The sequence below is a fragment of the Microcebus murinus genome, chromosome 18, assembly GCF_040939455.1.
Source record: "Microcebus murinus isolate Inina chromosome 18, M.murinus_Inina_mat1.0, whole genome shotgun sequence".
Taxonomy (NCBI): domain Eukaryota; kingdom Metazoa; phylum Chordata; class Mammalia; order Primates; family Cheirogaleidae; genus Microcebus; species Microcebus murinus.
Genome location: NC_134121.1, coordinates 47,268,491 through 47,288,624, shown reverse-complemented (window position 1 = coordinate 47,288,624; position 20,134 = coordinate 47,268,491). Strand labels below are relative to the sequence as shown.

The following is a 20,134-nucleotide window of genomic DNA, read 5'->3' as shown; positions in this document are numbered from 1 at the left end:
GGCTCTTGCCTGTAATCCTAGCACTCTGGGAGACCAAGGTGGGAAGATCGCTGGAGGTCAGCCTGAGCAAGAGTGAGACCCCTGGCTCATGCCTGTAATCCTAGCACTCTGGGAGGCCAAGGCGGGAAGATCACTCGACATCAGGAGTTTGAGACTAGCCTGAGCAAGAGCGAGACCCCGTCTCTACTAAAAAATAGAAAGAAATTAACTGGACAACTAAAAATATATAGAAAAAATTAGCTGGGCATGGTGGCGCATGCCTGTAGTACCAGCTATTGGGAGACTGAGGCAGAAGGATTGCTTGAGCCCAGGAGTTTGAGGTTGCTGTGAGTGAGACTGATGCCACGGCACTCTAGCATTGGCAACAGAGTGAGACTCTGTCTCAAGAAGAAAAAAAAACACCACAAACCCATTATATACCTATACAAAGATATTTTCTTTCTTTTAATATTCTGTAAGCATTCTTCTATTTTAAAATTTTATTTTATTTTATTTTATTTTTTTACTTTTTAAACTTTTTTGTTACATCTTGTCTCATTGGAAGGTCTTCAGGGGCAAAAGCAGATGTAGCTGTCATCTCCTATGATAACAATGCCTCCTGGAGGACCTGCCTGAGGCTGCTTTACTTTTCTTTGTAAGTGAAAGGAGTAAACTCTAAAATACAGTAAAAAGTATAGTATACTAAATCAGTAGCATAACCAGTAGCATAAAATGATGTTTATTATCATTACCAATTATTATGATTATACATAATTGTGATAGACTTTTATACAACTAGCAGCACAGTAGATTTATTTACACCAGCATCACCACAAACACGTGAATAATGCGTTGTGCTACAAATGGAATTTTTCAGCTCCATTATACTCTTATGGGACTACAGTCATATATTCAGTGCCTTGTTGACTATAACCTTATGCAGCACATGCATATATATTGATTAAGAGTTTTGGTGTATAGGCTATACTGTATTAAACACCATACTTGGACTCAGTTCAAGTCCTGGCTTTGCTGCTGGGTAGCTATGCGACCTTGGGAGGAAAAGTCACTTAGCATTTCTGAGCCTTGGTTTGTGGTCTGTACAATACAGAATTCCAGATAATCTTTTCCAATACATTTTCTTTCTCTGCACTCTGAATATACAGTGTCTGTTACAAAATTCTGATAGGAACAAAAAAATAGTTTGATAGCCCCAATAAGTAATACATTAAGAAAACTCACAACTTTACAAAAAAAGTTTATATTTATGCTATGTCTTTTTCAACAAATCTATATTTGCCATAACAAAGTATCACAAACTGGGTGGCTTAAAACAACAGAAATTTATTCTCTCATTGTTCTGATGCTAGAAATCTGAAATGAAGCTGTCTGCAGACCCTTGCTCCCTCTAAAGGTTCTAGGGAAAACCCTTTCTTGCTTTTTCCCCACTTCTGGTGATGGCTTGCAATCCTTGGTGCTCTTGGCCTATAGCTGCATCACTCTTGTTGCTGCTCCATCTTTATGACAATCTTTTCTGTGTGTGTGTGTCCAAATTTCCATCTTATGAGGATACCAGTCATATTGGATTTTGAGCCCACACTACAGGGCTTATCTTAGCTTGATTACATCTGCTGCAAAGCCCCTGCTTCCAAATAAGCTCAGATTTACAAGTTCTGGGAGGATATAAATTTTGAGGGGATGCTATTCAACTCAGTCTAATAAGTAAGTTGTAGAATTTTCCCCCAATGATATATTCACATGCATTTGGTCTTTATGTAACAGTGTAATAATGGAAGTCTTTGAGCACTTACTATGTGCCATGTACTGTGCTACGCACTTTATTGTCATATATGATTTTAAAGGTAAGCAGCGGAGGGTCATAGAGTTCAAGTAGTTTGTTCATAGTCATATATCCAAGCGAGTGCAGAGTTGACATTTGGGTATCTGGTTCCAGAGCTGTTACTCAAGTTAGCAATTACTTCAAGTGTTTGGTTATTTTTTGAGTTATTGAAATGGGAGGAATTTTTGCCCTTGTGTTTTAGTAAACTGGTTTGGTGTTCCTGTTTCCCATCTTGCTTCAAGATTTGCAGGAGCTGCCTGAGTTGTACAGGCCTTTTCATGAGATGAATGTAGGTTTGATGATCAGCTGTTGAGTTATAACCTTGTCTTTGGGTGGGGAGTTGGATCGGGACTTTTTAAGAATTTACTTTATTGCATACTAACATTAGTTTTCTTAAGGTGGCATATTTCCAATAACGTAGGTATTTGAGAGGAGCTGCTAGGTGATCCAGACACCAGTTTCTATTCTGTCAGAAATTAGGTATTACCTTCAAGATATTAAGTGAGTAGAGTCACTTTTGGGAATAATGATTCTTGTTGCTCTCTAGGAAAGAATACAATTTCTAGGATATCTTCTGTACTTATATCTATATGTTTTAATTTTCATATTTTGTCAGCTTATTTTTTTGGAAAGATGCTTCCATGCCTTAGAAGGAGAAAGCAAAACAACGTATGTATCTTGAGTGTGTACTACTAAAAGAGCATGTAGATTTATTATTAATGTTCAGGGTAATAAATCTTACAGTTTAGAGACTTATAAAAGGCAGAGCCGTTTAAACTCAGGACTGTTTATCTGATTCCAAAGCATTTTCTTTCTAACACTCTGCTATTGTATCCTTTTCATCATTTCTTTGGAGCATATTTGTTGAAATTTCATACCTGGTAAGTAAAACTGAGGGGGAAAGCAACAGGACCAAGCTGGTTCTGTTACTAAAGATCTCTTTCCCTTAACACAACTGTCTTCAGCATCCACATCTTGTAGGAGGTATTATTTTTATCCCTTCTTCTGACTTCTCTGTGAAATTATGCAGCAGTTGCTGAGGATGGAAATATTACTGAGGATGGGAGGTGGAAGAGCACCTCCCCTTTGATTCCGTTTGTTATCTGAAATTGGTAAAAGGGAAGCAATTCACCTAGCTATACAACGTAATTTTTTCTTTTCTGTCCTTTTCCTTGCTTGCTTGCTTACTTTTACCTTGTCTTGTAATCAAGCTGAGGATAATTCCTTCTGCCATTTCTTCTTTTTTCAGTTTTGGTATACATTATTTTGATTTGTTTTGTTTTGGTTTTTTTTTTTTACTCATAGGAAAGCTTTGTTTTCCACAGAATAATTTACAAGAATGCATTAAGACTGCATGAAACTGTGACCCAGCCCAATTCCTTTGGTCCTTGCATAAGTAGAAGTTTACCTCAGCCCCATGGGAGTTTTCTAGGCCTGGGCATCCTGAGCATGATCCTAGCTCTGACTGAGGGGCAGGAGTGAAGGAAAGGGAGCTTCTCCTGGCCTTTTTCTTTGGCTTCTGCCCATTGCTGTCTATTTCAGTGTACAACAGTAGCCCTAAGGTCATTGCCACTCAGGCTGATGCCATAGCCATGTAGCATTACCCACTTTAAACCTGGAATATTAGGGAAGCCCATATTGGGGTGGCCATGATAGGTGTGGAGTGGAGCTTTATGAAGTTGTCCTAGCTCATAATATCCTTTTGTTCATGATTATTAAACATGAGTAGATTTTTTTCTCAAACTTTTTTGTGGAATATAGTGGACATGTATACAGAAACGGACATAAAGCAATAAATATTAAGTTCAAGAAATAATTATAGCATAAAATATGTTAAGTATATTTGGGGAATATCGTATAGATCTCTGTAAAGCCTCATTTCTATCAGTCTTTTCAGTTAGGCTGTACTTCTTTTTTGCTCTCATATTACCTTTATTTTTTTCCCTTATAGTTAGGGTTTCAGACTGTCCTGAGCATGGTTAACCACTCAATAAATGTTACCTGCATGAATGAATTTTAGCTGGTTGGATGCTTTTTGTTTGCTTTCCCTCTTCTTAGCTATTTTTGTCCTTTTTGATGAGGTACTATATAAATTAAAGGAGCTAGTGTTTGTTTTTGTATGCTATAGTGATTTCCATATTTTGGCAGAGGGGAAATATTGTATGGATGACCTTTAGTTGTATCAATGTAGTGCTTGAGCACATATTCACAAAAATAGGTTTAATTAAAACTAATGTTATTAAAAGACCTCTGAAGAGGTGAAGGGGGAGTTCCATTCTTCTCATTGGAGAGGCCAGAAACCTTGGCAAGGTCTCTAACTCCCTTCCATACTTGAAGAACATTTGCAAAGCTGGGTGATTCTGTCTTCAAACATATATCTAGAGACTAACTTCTTTTGTCCAAGCAACTATTCTTTCTGCTTCTCTGTCACTCATTCTTTATGTGATCACAAAAGCTTGCTTGATCCTTTTAAACCATCCATAAGTCAGATCATTTCTCCCCTCTGCTTAAAACTCTCCAGTGACTTCCCATACAAGAATACAAGCCCAAAATACCCATAAGTTATAAGGCTCTGCAAGATCTTGCTCTCTCTAGCATTTAATATCTAATGTGCTCTGTAACATTTACGTATTCATATTGTTTGTTGTTTTGTTTTTGTCCCAGTTTTAGAATGTAATAAACACTTTGATGGCTAGCTTGGGGGAGAAGGAGGAAGGACGATGGGTCTATTCTTCTTTTTTGTATCCTTAGCACCAAAAAATGTTGATGAATGGATAAATGATTGATTAAATGAACAAGAGAAAAACTAAATAGCAGTTAGAGCTAGCATTTAGCTATAGTTCTACCGTGAATTGGCCTATTGAGACATAACCTTCAGCCCATATTGTGGGTCTATAAAATGATGGGAAAATTAGATGATCCTTACCAAGTTTTATAATGCTTTCTCAGAAAGGTGTCTTCGTAGTCTCTCTTTGAGGGATGTTTTTATAAAGTACTTTGTAATTTAAGGAAAAATTCTTCCCTTTGGGAAATATTGGTTATTGTGTCCTGACTTTTGTATGCCTTAAAAAAAAATTGTAAAATAGCAACTCAGAAGTACTGTTAAAAAAATTGAAGGAGATATTTTATACCTAACAGTTTGATTTACTTAGGCTTCTGGCTATAATTGTTGTAAACTTAATATTTTCCTTTAGGAAATTACTTTTAACATGAAATTCAACAAATATTATGCATTTCCTTTCTTGGTGTAAGACTCTATATGATATGGGGAGTTCAAATGTATTTCGTCCAGATACTCAGTGAGCTCATCATTAATTAATATTTAAACAACAAATTGAGACAATAATTGAAATGAATAATTTGGCATAAGGGTGTGCTTTGGGAATGAGATTTAAATACACAGAATGTAAGATACAATCACCATACTTTAAGAAGTCCAGCAGTGTGACTAAAGCAAGTGGGCACTTGCTTAATCGGGGAGTTTTTCTTGGAAGGAGGTGGGACTTGGACTTGAAAATCTCTTTAGAAGGATTAATGGCAATTTGGACTGATAAAACATAAGAACGAGTATGAAGAAAGACATAGAATAGGTAGTGTTGTAACCTTTAACATATTACCACACTAGAAAAAAAAATTTCTTTCCTTGGGGCTGCGGTGTTATAAAAATAGAATAAAAACCTTGAAAGCAAAACAATCCTTTCTAATTTAATAAAAAAATTAATTTTTATTTTTTTCTGTGAATTAGTTATATGCAACTTGAAAAATAGTTCTCGTGACTCCTAATGTGAAGAGATGTGCAAGTTACATATGCTTCACAGGGTCTCAAAACTATCATGAACTAAATACAACTCCCATATTAGTTAATATGTTAATTCAGTTTATTTTCTACTGACCAATAACCCTCACCCTACAACAGCAACAACTTCACATATATTCTAACATTTATCTCAGAGATAATAAGATTGATATAACACCAGAAATATTTGGGGAAAGTAGTTGGAGATAGATAAATAGGTAGGGGCAGATTGTAGGGCAAGTTTGTTTTATTTTTATTTTTTATTTATTTTCCTTTTAGAGACAAGGTCTCACTGTGTCACCCAATCTAGAACATGGTGACCTGATCATAGCCTCGAACTATGGCAGCCTCGAACTCCTGGGCTCATGTGATCCTCCTGTCTCAGCCTCGGAAGTAGCTCGAACTATAGGCGCGTGCCACCACCTCTGGCTAATTTTTAAATTTTTGTAGAGGCAGGGTCTGGCTATGTTGCCTAGGCTAGTTTCAGACTCCTGGTCTCAAGCGAGCCTCCAGCCTTAGCCTCCCAGGGTGCTGGAATTATAGGTGTTAGCTTCTGTTCCCAGCTTTCTAGGACAACTTTGAATACCAAAATGAGCTTGGGCTTTCTTTATACCAGAAATGGGGAGGAAATTTGGGTTCTTAACCCTTTGCACTTGCTTACTTTTTTCTCGATTCCTTTATTCTTCTCGGGATTTAATTTTTTAAATACCCCAGATTTTACAAAGCGCGGCAGTAGAATAAAAAACTGGAGTTTCTTTTCATACAAACTTATTTATTTGGATTTTTTTTTTGTATTTCAAATTATTGATACATTCAAAGAGTAATTTTAATCTCTATAATTTTTGCTAACTGTGTCGAGTCACATTCTACATCCAAGTGTAAAGGGTTAAGCAGGGAATATCTGTTGAATGCAGTGTTTTGACGAGGTAATAGTATGCAAGATAGCTCCCTTTTGCAAATAGTTTTCACTTTGAAATGGTAAAGTTTGTAAGGTCTACTTTATGCTTGTGATTGAGGGAAGAAAATATTTTGAAGACATTCTCTTAGGCTGGACGCAGTGGGTCACGCTTGTAATCCTAGCACTTTGGAAGGCTGATGTGGGGGGAATCACTTGAGGCTAGGAGTTCAAGACCAGCCTGAGCAAGAGTGAGACCCAAAATAGAAAAACTTAGTTGCTATGGTGCCACATGCCTGTTAGTCTCAACTACTCGGGAGGCTGAGGCAGAAGGATTGCGTGAGCCCAGGAGTTAGAGATTGCTGTGAGCTAGGCCGATGCTGCAGCACTGTAGCCTAGGCAACAGACTGAGACTTTGTCCCCCCCCCCCAAAAAAAAAAGGAAGTTCTCTTAACTAGAGAAACCTCATTTTGAAGGGGTAGGGTAAACGTGTGGGTTTTTTTGTTGTTGTTTTTTGGGGGGTTTTGCTTATTAGTTAATGGCCTTTATCATTTTTCTGAGGACTCTTCATTTTCTGTATAGGCTAGGTGTAGTTTTATTCCAGAGTAGGTGGGGGGGGGTGTTTCTCTTGCTTTTAGGGAGGGAAAAAGGTATATTTTATATCCCTTTTTTAAAAACTGAGATAAAATTCTATTTTCCTTTCTTAATATCTTTCTCCCCCTTTTCATCTCTTTACATCCCCTATTTCGTAGAGAGTTTTGAGTTAGAAAGGACCCCAGGGATATGTCCTCTTGTTCAGTGGCTCACAATGGCTTAGGGAGCTCAAACTAATAATCTCTAGGCCCTGAAATCTATACTTTTAGGATGTTCTCTGAGGGATTCTGATGGAGAGCCAGAACTGATCAAGTCTAATATTTTTCAATTTAGAGCTCATATTAGAACTTAGCAGGGGAGTTTTTAAGAGTGTAAAATGTCCAGCCCCACTCCCACAGGTTCTGAGTAGATTTGATGTTGGACATGGGCAAATACAGTCTGTAAGTTTCCCCAGCTGATTCTAATACAAAATTGCCATTAAGAGCTTCTTAATCTAATTAGATCTCCTTATTTTCTAAAGCAGAGAAAGAGATTGGGAGCCCTGGTCACTTGCCTTTCTGCCCAACCTTTCTGTTACACAGTGTCATAAAGTGATTTTGGTCACATCTTCTTTCATTCATGGAGGGATTTGTGTGTGGTATTTGTTGTTTATTGTTTTCATGGTAAGCTAAGTTATGCCTTTACCAAGCTGGACTTATTATACCTATCATGGAGAGGATTTGTGGGCTTGTTTTTAATTTCTTTTTACATTTTTTATTATTTCCTGGGAAGAATGTAAGATACGGATTCAGGATTGTCAAGCAGGAACTTAAACTGAGGTGATGTTTATGCTTGTGGAGAAACAGGTGCCTATGGGGCAGTTTTTTAGAAGCTCTTGGCTTCTAATAAATTGCAGGGGACTGTTCCACCTTTGTTTCACTTAGTTGTGTTTGTTTGGTTGGTTGGTTTTTGTTTTTTTTGAGAACAGGGTCTTGCTCTCTCACCTGGGCTAGAGTGCAGTGGGATCATCATAGTTAACTGTACCCTTAAACTCCGGGACTCAAGCCATCCTCTTGCTCAGCCTCCTTAGTAGCTGGGACTACAGGTGTGTACCACCATGCCCAGCTAATTTTTCTATTTTTTGGTAGAGGTGAAGTTTCACTCTTGTTCAGGCAGGTCTCATACTCTTGGCCTTAAGCAGTTGTTCCACCTCCCAAAATACTAGAATTACAGGCATGAGCCACCTGCCTCACTCAGTTGTTTTGTTTGCTCAGGTACAGTTGGTTGAACTCATGATTTAGAATAATAGCACTTTAAGTTTAGTAATTCTTAAGCCACATCAATGATAAAGTTAAGTAGAAAAACTGCATTGCTTCTGTTAATCCAGTAGAGTCTAGTTGAAGTATCATAATCTGGTAAGATTCCAGATCTTGCAGATCTGCTGGCTAACAAGACATGTAAGGGCATTCAAGTGGAAGAGAGAGGAACCTTGGGTCTGAGTGTTACGCCTTGATAAATACTGTGCTACTGCTAGACCTTTTCAAATGACTTTTGTGGGGAGAAGTAAAGCTGCTGCCAGCATTGTTTGTTTCTGAAACATAGGATAAAGGAAAAGGTCTCTGGTAAATCAACTCCAGTCCTTTTGAGATAACTCCTAAATTAAATTTGTAATTTATACCACTTATGCTGTTTCTCTCCTCTCTGTCCTGCAGGGGTTGATAGTTCTTGGGGAGGCACCTCCCCCAGAGCATACAACAGCAGACTTATTTCTTCCACTTAGTTCTGAGGTGAAGACAGATCATGGGACTGATAAATTGGTAAGTATAGAAGATAGACAAGAATTGTCTTATATAAAAGATAGACAAGAGTAAGAATTCAGGATATACAGCCTTGGCACACAGTTTATTCTCTGTAACTAGGATCCCTACGTTGGCTGAAGAAAGGGGAAGTGTATTTATTTATTTCTTATCACTTTTGGCATTTCAAAATCTACATTCCTGAATAGATAACACAGGGCTTCTCCTACAGCTGTGTTGCTGACTGTGGAATTTAAAAGCAGTTCCCAACTATAAAGATGCCACTGCCAGAGCCAGGTATATCATTATTGAATATTATTGGGAATTAGGAGATTCCTGGCTGTGCCTCTGACACCTTTGAGAAGTAAGGTAACCTTTCTGGGGCACTATAACATATATATAACCTATTTATTAAAAGATTGGACTATAAAGTAAACTTATAATAACATTGTAAATGCTCTCCATGGGTGACTCACTCTTTTTCTATAATGTGTAAAACTGTTGTCTTCTGTATACTTACTACATAAAGTCTAGCTCAGATCTCCCTCTTCAGTGATTCTTTTCTCTTTGCCTAATTTTTTTTCTCTTTCCTTCCTTCCTTCTTTCTTTTTTTTTTTTTTTTTTTGAGACAGAGTCTGACTGTGTTGCCCAGGCTAGAGTGAGTGCCATGGCATCAGCCTAGTTCACAGCAGCCTCAAACTCCTGGGCTTAGGCGATCCTCCTATCTCAGCCTCCCAAGTAGCTGGGACTACAAGCATGTGCCACCATGCCCGGCTAATTTTTTGTATATATATTTTTAGTTGTCCAGTTAATTTCTTTCTATTTTTAGTAGAGACGGGGTCTCGCTCTTGCTCAGGCTGGTTTTGAACTCCTGACCTTGAGCAATCCGCCTGGCTCGGTCTCCCAGAGTCCTAGGATTACAGGCGTGAGCCACCGCGCCGGGCCTCCTTTCTTTTTGAGACGGAGTCTCACTCTTTTGCTCAGGCTGGAACACAGTGGCATGATTATAGCTCACTGCAGCCTCCAACTCCTGGGCTCAAGCAGTCCTCCCACCTCAGCCTCCAGAGTAGCTAGGATTACAGGTGTGTGCCATCACATCTGGTTAAATTTTTTTAATTTTAATTTTTTATAAAGATGGGGTCTGGCTATTTCCCAGGCTGCTCTCGAATTCCTAATCTCAAACAATCCTCCAACCTCAGCCCCCCAGAGTGCTGGGATAACAGGTGTGAGCCACTGAGCCTGGTCCTCTTTCTTTAAATACCACTTGATTTCTTTTCTTTATGAATTCAAAGAATACTTGTTTATTTCTTTCATTTTCTTACTTTCCGTATAAGATAGTGACCTGACTTTTATGATTAGCTTTTGTGAATATTAACATTTCTTGATTCAGATCTCAGTGACTTAGGAATTTCAAAGTCCCACAGCAGTAGTTTATTATTTTGGTTATGCTTCAAATAATAATTAAGGCTAATAAGCAGTGCTGGCTCTTTAAATTGTGGGTTAAACTAGCCATTCTCCATGTATCTCCAAATTAGCCAAGGTGGTTCTCTTTTATTTTTATCATTGTTAGCAAGAATTCATGTGATATGGTGGAAACTAACTTTTCTATGAGAAAGATCTTGGAGATGTTTATATATTAGAAAGATCTCTCATTCAGTTTTGAAAGCCAGCCACTGTTGGTAGGAATAGATGTGAAGACACCAAGAGATTGATAGTTCTTAACTAGAGAGTAGTTTTGAATAAAGAACAGAATGCCAAATTTTTCTACTATTCAAGTTCACAGTGCAAGTTCATTATATGCTATCTACAGAATTTTTTAAAAGTAATTTATTAAACTGTTTCAGTGAATCCTTTAACCATGGTAAAAAGTACTAAGTGAGAGAGAAAACATAGGTAAGTTGGAACATCAGCTGGTGGTATGAGTGACAAGTACGGGAAATGTGAAACTTGAGGCATATGTGTTAGGGAGTAAATTCACACTTATATTAGGTTATTAAGTTTGAAATGTCCGATTTTCTTAAGTACTAAGTTTGACAGTTGATAAATATGACATTTCTTATTTTATTTTTATTGTGAAGGTACATCCTCATTCTTTCAAGCGCATGGTTTGGCTTGTGATTATCTTTTTTTTTTTTTTTTAGAGCAGTTTTTGTGATATCATAGAATAGTCAAAATTCATGTTATTTTTGAATATGAGTTCCATTGTGGAACCAATGCAATATAGACAGCTTCAAATATCAACGAAGTATTTAGGAAGGATGTGGCTAATGAACTCACACTACTTAAATGGTTTGAGAAGTTCCATTCTGGTGATTTTAATATTGAACACGAGCCACATGGGCCACCTGAGAACAAAGTGGATAAATGATGAGCTCTAAGCTGTAGTGGAAGCGAATCCATCAACCTGCATGAATTAGCAGAAAGTTTTGACATTACTGTTTTAGCAGTATTGGACTATTTGAAACAAATGGGCAAGGTAAAGAATCTGGATAGATAGGTTGGTTCCGCATGAATTAAACACGTGTCGGAAGAGAAATTGTCTTGAAACTTGCCCTTCTTTGATGTCACGACATAAAGGCGCACCATTTCTACACTATTCTTTTGTTTTTTTGAGACACAATCTCGCTTTGTTGCCCAGGCTAGAGTGAGTGCCGTGGCATCAGCCTAGCTCACAGCAACCTCAGACTCCTGGGCTCAAGCAATCCTCCTGCCTCAGCCTCCCGAGTAGCTGGGACTACAGGCATGCGCCACCATGCCCGGTTAATTTTTTCTATATATATTAGTTGGCCAATTAATTTCTTTCTATTTATAGTAGAGACGGGGTCTCGCTCTTGCTCAGGCTGGTTTCGAACTCCTGACCTTGAGCAATCCGCCCACCTTGGCCTCCCAGAGAGCTAGGATTACAGGCGTGAGCCACCGTTCCAGGCCTACACTATTCTTATGTGTGATGAAAATGGATTCTTTTTGACAGTCATAAGTGTTGGCACAATGGTTAGATAAAGATGAAGTGCTGAAACACAGTCCAAAACCAAATATTCATAAAAAAAAAAAGCTAATGGTGTCTGTTTTGGTGGTCCAGCACTGGTATTATCCATTATGGCTTCATGAAACCTGTTCAGTCAGTTACACTGGATGTCTACTGCAGCCAACTGGATGAAATGATGAGGATGTTTGCGATTAAGCAGCCAAAATTGGTCAATAGAGACAGGCCAATCCTCTTGCAAGAACACTGGACCACGTGTCCCACAAACAACATTGCTGAAACTACAACGGCTGGATTTGGAAACTCTCTGTTATACACTGTATTCACCAGACCTTGCACCAACTGAGTACCACTTCTTCCAGCCTTTGGACCACTTTTTGCAAGGAAAAATATTCCATTCTCAACAAGCTGTGGAAAACACCTTGCATGATTTCCTTGCCACTTTACTTTCCATCTTTCTGTGGCATAAACTGTGTCAATAGTTTAGGTGCATACTTTGATTACTTATACTGCTTCTTTGAGATATAATAAACTACACTTTTGATTCAAAATCGGACATGTCATATTTAATGAAATTGTTTGCTAGCAGCATACAATTGGAAAATGACCCTGAGAAACAATTCCATTTGCAATAGCATCAAGAAAGATAAAATACTTAGGAATAAATCTAACAAGACATTTATGACTTTATTACTAAAACCTTAAAATATTTATTTATTCCCCCCATAAAACATTTCTGAAAGAGGCAGGGGGCGAAGTTGCTCACACCTGTAATCCTAGCACTCTGGGAGGCCGAGGTAGGCAGATTGCTCGAGGTCAGGAGTTCAAAACCATCCAGAGCAAGAGCGAGACCCTGTCTCTACTAAAAAAAAATGGCCAACTAAAATATACAGAAAAAAAAAAATGCCTGTAGTCCCAGCTACTCAGGATACTGAGGCAGTAGGATCACTCGAGCCCAGGAGTTTGAGGTTGCCATAAGCGAGGCTGATGCCATGGCACTCTAGCCCAAGCAACAGAGTGAGACTCTGTCTCCAAAAAAAAAAAAAAATCTGAAAGATTAAAGATGACATAAGCAAATAGAGATGTATATTACATTTGTGGATTAAAGATTCATAATCCCCCAAATTGACAGATTCAGTACAGACCCAATCAAATATCCCAGCAGGCTTTTTTGCGACTTTTTTTTTTTTTTTTTTTTTTTTTGGTGGCAATTGAAACGATTTTCAAATATAAATGGACATATGAATTAGCTTGAATAACCAAAACAGTCTTTAAAAACAAGAACCAAATTGGCCAGGTGTGATGGCTTACATCTGTAATCCTAACAGTTTGGGAGGCTGAGGTGGAAGGATTGGTTGAGACCAGAAGTTCAAGACCAGCCTGGGCAACATAGCCAGATCCCATCTTTTTAAATTAGCCAGGCATAGTGGTGCATACCTGTAGTCTGAAGCTACTTGGAAGGTTGATGCAGGAGGATCACTTGAGCCCAGGAGTTTGAGGTTGCAGTGAGCCATGATGACAGCACTGCACTCCAGCCCAGGAGATAGAGGAAGACCCAGTCTCAAAAAAAAAAAAAAAAGGCAAAAGCAACCAAATTGAAGGAGTCATACTCTACTCATACTACCTAATTTCAAATATTATTAAAAAGTTAATTTAAGATGTATAATGTGCTTATAACAGGGTTTGGTGTATAATAAAGTTGTTTAAAGCACGGTGCTGTGTGTCTGTTAGTAGAACCAGGTATCTTGAGGGTTTCATGTTCTTCCAATAGGAATATAACAGGGGTGTACAGGAGGGAGGGATTCTGAATGAATCCTTCTCAGGTAGGTCAGAGAAGAAGGTGTTTATTCTGAGTCATGTGCAGTTGGTGAAGAATGTTGTAGGGAGTGAGTTTCAGCAGGGAGGGTACTTCATGTGTAATGCAACATAGGCTTTATAGGGGAACTACAAATACTTTTTTGTGGGGGATGTTGGATGTTTTGGCCAATAAAGTAATGGATTTTGTATTTATCTTAACAAATGTATATACTTTATCCTGTAACTGATAGGAAACTGTTGATTGGTAACAGATTTATGTATGAGTGAAATTTGCTTTTTAATACTGGATAAATTTTTTCTTTAAATGATTTTTTGATTAACAGAAAAGTTGTAAATGTAGTACACAGTCTCCACATAACCTTCACTCAGCTCCTCCTGATGTTAACATCTTGCTGTAATAACCATTAGTACAGTGAGCAAAACCAGGAAGTTAACACTGATACAGTACTGTGGATATTTTATCTCAGTTTCTGTATTATTAATTTTCTTGCCAGTTATTTTTGTTTTCAAGAATCTTACATTGCTTTTAGTTATTTTATCTCTAAGTGTTCTCCAACCTCAGATTTCCTAGGATTTTGTCTTTGATAACCTTGACACAAAACTATTAGTCAGTTATTTTTATAATGTTCCTCAAATTGGTGTTGCCTGATGTTTTCTCATTATTAGAGGTTATGCATTCCCCTCTCTGCATTACATCAGAGGTCTCATGATGTTAATGTCTTCCTACTGGGGATGATAGGTTTGTTCCCTTGGTTAAGGTGGTGTCTTCCAGATTTCTGCCCTGTAAGGTTAGTATTTTTCCTTTTGTAATGAATATCTCATGGGAAGACACTATGCAAATATTTTGTTGCTGATTATATTTTCAGTCATAACTTTATCATTCACTGATGTCTTTTTCCTACAACAGTTAATGCTGTGTTTACTGAATGATGATTTTTCTATTTTCTACATTAATTGGAATTCTGTTAGGAAGAACTGTCTTCTCCCTGTCCCCAATTTATTCACACAATTGTTTATGTCATAACGGATTCGTGGATATTTTCTCCTATGGCTTATAACCTATTACTGTGTTCATTCATTTGCTCCAACTGTCTCAACTTTGGGTATTGGGAGCTCTTTCACACTGGCTCCTGTGTCCTTTCAACATGTCCCCCTTATTTTTTGAAGTATTCACTTTCTGGTACCAGATGATATTCCAGGCTCATCTTACTGTTTTGCCTGCTCCAGCCCTGGCTCTTTTTATTGGAGAGCAGTGTTTAGAAACCAGGATCTGGATATTAGTTGTGCTCGTTGCTACTTGGCGTCATTGCTTCTATGATTTCTCAACAGAACAAAGTAGGAAATGTGTGAATCTTACACTCACACATGCATACACATCTATATTTATTTCTGTATCTACCCATTTGTGTGTATATTGAAAACCATGAGTTCATACTAACTAGTTCAACACAAAAGCCTTCCTGCTTCCTTACTGATATTTACTTGTTCATAGTAGCCCTAAAGTAGTTTCATAATTGCCATCTCATACCACTGTGAGAAATAAATTTACTAACTGTGTATAGTATCTCTTTACAATGTGTTGGTGCTATCATATACAGTCAGAATGCTGTTTTCTCAATTCACTTGGGTTCTTTTCTTCCCCCATACCTTTCAGTGTGGTTATTTTTTTTATAGTACAGTTAGGTTCATTTTTTACTACAGTATTCCTAATCTAGTTTCCCATGTGTTCCCACCACCACCACGAAATAGTTGACTTTTTAAATTTTTTAAAATTTTTTAATTATTATTTTGAGACAGACTCTCGCTCTGTTGCCTGGGCTGGAATGCCATGGTGTTAGCCTAGCTCAGCAGCAACCTCAAACTCCTGGGCTCAAGGGATCTTTCTGCCTCAGCCTCCCTAGTAGCTGGGACTGCAGGCGCTCACCACCACAGCAGGCTAATTTTTAGTTGCCCAGCTAATTTTTTCTATTTTTAGTAGAGACAGATCTCAGTCTTGCTCAGGCTGGTCTCGAACTCCTGACCTCAAGTGATCCTCCCACCTGGACTTTCCTGAGTTCTAGGATTATGGGCGTGAACCACTGCACCTGGCTGGGTTTTATTTTTTTGAGTCTGTGAAACATATGGTTTTAAAAGCTATACATTCTCTCTTCTTTACATCCTATTCCACTTACTCCTTGTAGGCAAACAGTTTCATTAGTTTTTAGATTATCCTTCCTATGTTTCTTTTGCAGAAATGAGCAGGACATGTATATTTTCTTAAACCCCCCTTGGGGAAATATTTTTTTAAAGACAATTAGAAATTGAGGAGGAGTTTTTTGTTTGGGGGGAGTTGTTTAGGTTTTGGTTTAATTAGCAAAATCATTGTTTCTGTCACTATTGACAAGTAATGTTGCTATTTGTATACTAGTTTCTGTTTATAAAATGAGCCTTGTTTACCCTTTCCTTACTCATCTTCCTTTACACAATTGATTGAAAAAGCAAGTGAACTATTAAGTGAAGGACTAATGCTTTCTAAGAAGAAAGGCATGCTAAAAATGTTAAGCTATTGCTATTTCTTTTAAAACAGCCCAAGATACGTTCTTCATACCATTGGTTAAGCAGGAATACTTTTCCTTAAGATTTTGTAGTTAGTTACCAGGGACAATGAGTGGTGTATTGGCCTGAGAAGGGTTTTGAATAGAAAGGAAAAGGGGTAGATACTGGCTGGGAAATATGTGGATCACAGTAAACACTGATAAATTACTTTTCTTTAAAAGAAAGTAAGTTGGGCTGTGGATAAATAAATTGAGCAGTAAGAATTTATAAGACTTTTTTTTGCATTTACTATATTTCTTTAGATTCTAGACATATTTTCAACAATGTTGATAAATATAAATCTATGTTTAGGAGCCACTAGACTTACAACAACGTTATGCTAATTGAAATTTTAAAATACAGACTAATTCAAAATTGTTCTCATGTAATTGTATAGATATACTTTTATCCTCAACCTACAGACATAGGAAAATGAGGCACGTGGCCCCATTTTACATATGCAGAAATTGAAGCCTAGTTAAATATCTTGGCAAAAGTGGAATTTTCAGAACATTCTACTTGGCCATAGTACTAGTTAATGGAAATAACTGGTATACTATTTATAGGCCAGCAATATTTTGTAGTTTTAAGCAAACCTATTCAGAATATCATTGAAATGGGGAGCTTGAGACCTGAAGTCATTCATACAAAGTAAAAAACTAATTTATTCTGGTTCAGGAGTAAAAGTTGAATTCTTATCACCCAGTTAGCCCCCCATTTTAATTATGTTTGTGAGAAAGGAAAAAACCAAAACCAAACTGTTAAATTTTCTAGCCAAATGAATGTGATGTATTTAAGAAAATAATACTTCAAGCAGGTGTAACATGGCATTAATTGAATGACTAAAGTAAAAATAGATACTAATAGTTTACAGGTAGAATTTAATTTTATTCTGTTTTCAAGTTTAAGTTTGGGCCTCTTTGTTTTTACCCCTTTACTTTTCTCTACTTATTGGTAAAACAAATCTAGTGGACATTGTTTCTTAGACTTCAGAAAAACCCACCTCCATGAAAACTCTTAATTTAATTTTAGGTTTTCTTCAGGGGCTCTTTGTCACACTTATTTGGTCTGGCTAAGAGGCTGGAGTAATCAGACAAATGCCTGCTTCATGTGAATAACAAATTTGAATCTCATTGCTGCTATGTTAATCATTTTCTGATGTACACCTGGCCCTTTCAATAGGTGGTGGGGGATAGTTCAGCAACCTTTCTTGCTAAGTCCAGCTCTAAGATTACTGCAAAAGGTAATCTTCTGGGGCCCTGCTTTGGAGAGAAGGGAATTAGACAAGCACTCTGCTACCACTGTAGCTTTTCTTCTTTTCTTTCTGGCTGTGGGATGCATAAACCTTCAGTACATCTTAACATCAGATAAAATTGAAATGGAAGCTTCTATGATATTTTCTGTTCTCTGAGAGAGTCTTAAATTTGTTCATCCGCTTTATAGTTTTCTATTGGATGACATATCTGAATCATGTTTTAGTTTTCTAAAAACACTAGGGCACTTGACGCCAGGGCACTTACTCTAGCCTGGGCAACAAAGCAAGACTCTGCCTCAAAAAAAAAGAATGTGGATTTAACATTTCTAAAGTGTTTGTTAATGTTTCTCTACTCTCTGTTTGCAGCCTTTTAGACTGCAAGATAGGAAATGTTCATTTTGTCTTAAGGCCGTGTCAATGTCTGCAGAGCTAGGTAAAATTAAATGTGCGTGTTTTATTTTTCTTTTTCCAAATCCAACACTGATTGGGGTTAATATTTTAAGCTCTTTGCATTTGGTAATGAGTGTACCTGCTTGCCCAAATGCCCTGCTTTTAGAGCTTAGCTTGATTGCAGAATTTCTTAGGGTCTCTAAGCAGATTCCTCCTGAACATCCAGTGTTTCCTTGTATAGCTGGGACTGGTATCCAGGGACAGTCCCTTTCTGATTTTTATGCACTTAATCTCTGTGCGCTTTTATATTCTTGGCAACATTTCTGTGTAAATAATGTTTTGCCTCCTGACTTCAATTTTGATTTGAATTACCCCAGGAAAGTTCAGATTTCTTCAAAAAAGCCAATAATATTCACATTAAAGATTAATAACATTTAAATATATATATCTGTAAGCATGAGAAACAAGACAGGCTGTTAGTAGCAGTTTACTATGGGTGGTGAGATTGCTGGTGACTTTATTCTTTTTTTTTTTTTTTTTTTTTTGAGACAGAGTCTCGCTTTGTTGCTTAGGCTAGAGTGAGTGCCATGGCGTAAGCCTAGCTCACAGCAACCTCAAACTCCTGGCTCAAGCAATCCTTCTGCCTCAGCCTCCTGAAGAGCTGGGACTACAGGCATGCGCCACCGTGCCCGGCTAATTTTTTCTATCTATATTAGTTGGCCAATTAATTTCTTTCTATTTATAGTAGAGACGGGGTCTCGCTCTTGCTCAGGCTGGTTTCGAACTCCTGACCTTGAGCAATCTGCCAGCCTCGGCCTCCCAGAGAGCTAGGATTACAGGTGTGAGCCACCACGCCGGGCAATTCTTTAAACTTTCTATATGAAAGATAAATGTTTTGAAATGAGATTTTGTTGAAGAATGGCAACATTTTGTCTTCACAAGTGTCCTTGCAGTTAAATCTCATAATCCTTCCCAGAAAACTTAATCACATGGAGAATCTGTAGCCACGGTGCCTTGTAGAATACATAGATATATAGTTCAGATAACTGCCATAATTTAATGCTAAGAGCTATATTTTAAGTGAATGTAAAATTGATAGACATTCTTAAGATTGGTATGCCAGCAAAAAGTTCACAGTTTTTTGTGTTGAAAGGAAACTTCTTCAGTTTCCTTTCAGCTATAATAGTTCAGCTATAATATGCCTAAAGTCATACATGCTAGTTAATTAATGCCAACCTGAATCTCAGTTCTTTTGATTTTCTAGTACTTTGTCATACCATATTGGTCGAGGGTTTTTGAGGTTCCCCCTGTATAGTAAATTGTCCCTGCCATTCAGGAGGGTATTTGAGTTTATCTGTTTTTTAATGTAAAAATATCACCTAAATAATAAAGAAATTTTCAGAATAGTTCTGCTATAACACCTTTTGTCTTGTCAATATCTATTTGTATTTTTAGTCACTACAATTATATTCAAATATTTTGAATTTATCCTTTTTTCTTAAACAGTTTCTATGTAAAAGACTATTATTTTTTCTTTTTAAATACTTGTCTGGCATAAGGGGAGAAGAAATATCTTTTATGGTTCTTATTATTTGGATTTGGTATACCACAATTTATAACTTTTCCTCAGATGTTAGCATTCAGGTTATTGAATAGAAATCATTTTATTGACCACCTTTGTGAATAAGATTTTTGAGGGTGTGTTTATTATTATTCCTTGGGGTAGATTTTTAAGATTGATTAAAATACTTTGTCAGACTATATGAATATATGAATATAATAGCATGTTGCTTTCTAAGGGAAGTCAATGTTGAGTTTAAGGTAATAAGTCTTTACCAAATTTATCATAATTTTGATAGTATTGACTAGAATTGTTCAAGATATCTGTGATACACTAGTAGATGTACCAGGGTATACAACAAGGAAGGCAGAATATTTTCCCAGTGTTCACTCACTCATTGTAGCATACTTATATGACTTGTCTGTGTATATGTTATACTTTCATCTGTCTTTTAGGATAATTTGTATTAAAAGTTTTAAATTATCTTCCCAATTTGTTGTCACCTTTTTTGGTACCTGTCTAGGAACTATTTTCAGGTGTGCACATCCTTTGGTGTTTTCTTCTTGGGTGGGTGTGATAATCAAAAAGAAATTCAGCAATACTGAAAAATGAAATTTCAGTCTCATAATATTGGCCTTGAAATTCACTGGTAGTGGTTATAGGAAGGAGAACTT

At 37.2% G+C, this 20,134-nt stretch overlaps 1 protein-coding gene and 1 long non-coding RNA gene across 8 annotated transcripts in view; both read left to right on the top strand.

The window, feature by feature from the left end:
• KANSL1 (KAT8 regulatory NSL complex subunit 1) overlaps positions 1-20,134 on the top strand; it is a 179,018-nt gene that overhangs the window by 117,788 nt on the left and 41,096 nt on the right. For 5 of the 7 annotated variants that reach the window (XM_012751047.3, XM_012751042.3, XM_075994650.1 and 2 more), the window contains one exon: positions 8,796-8,900. The exons of the other annotated variants lie outside the window; for them this stretch is intronic. In XM_012751047.3, coding sequence (XP_012606501.2) covers positions 8,796-8,900 — 105 coding nt within the window. The remainder of the gene's footprint in view (positions 1-8,795; positions 8,901-20,134) is intronic. 7 annotated transcript variants of the gene reach the window in all.
• On the top strand, positions 11,004-18,501 carry LOC142861964 (uncharacterized). The gene is made up of 2 exons (XR_012913095.1): positions 11,004-11,517; positions 12,822-18,501. It is a non-coding gene; the product is annotated as an uncharacterized LOC142861964 (long non-coding RNA).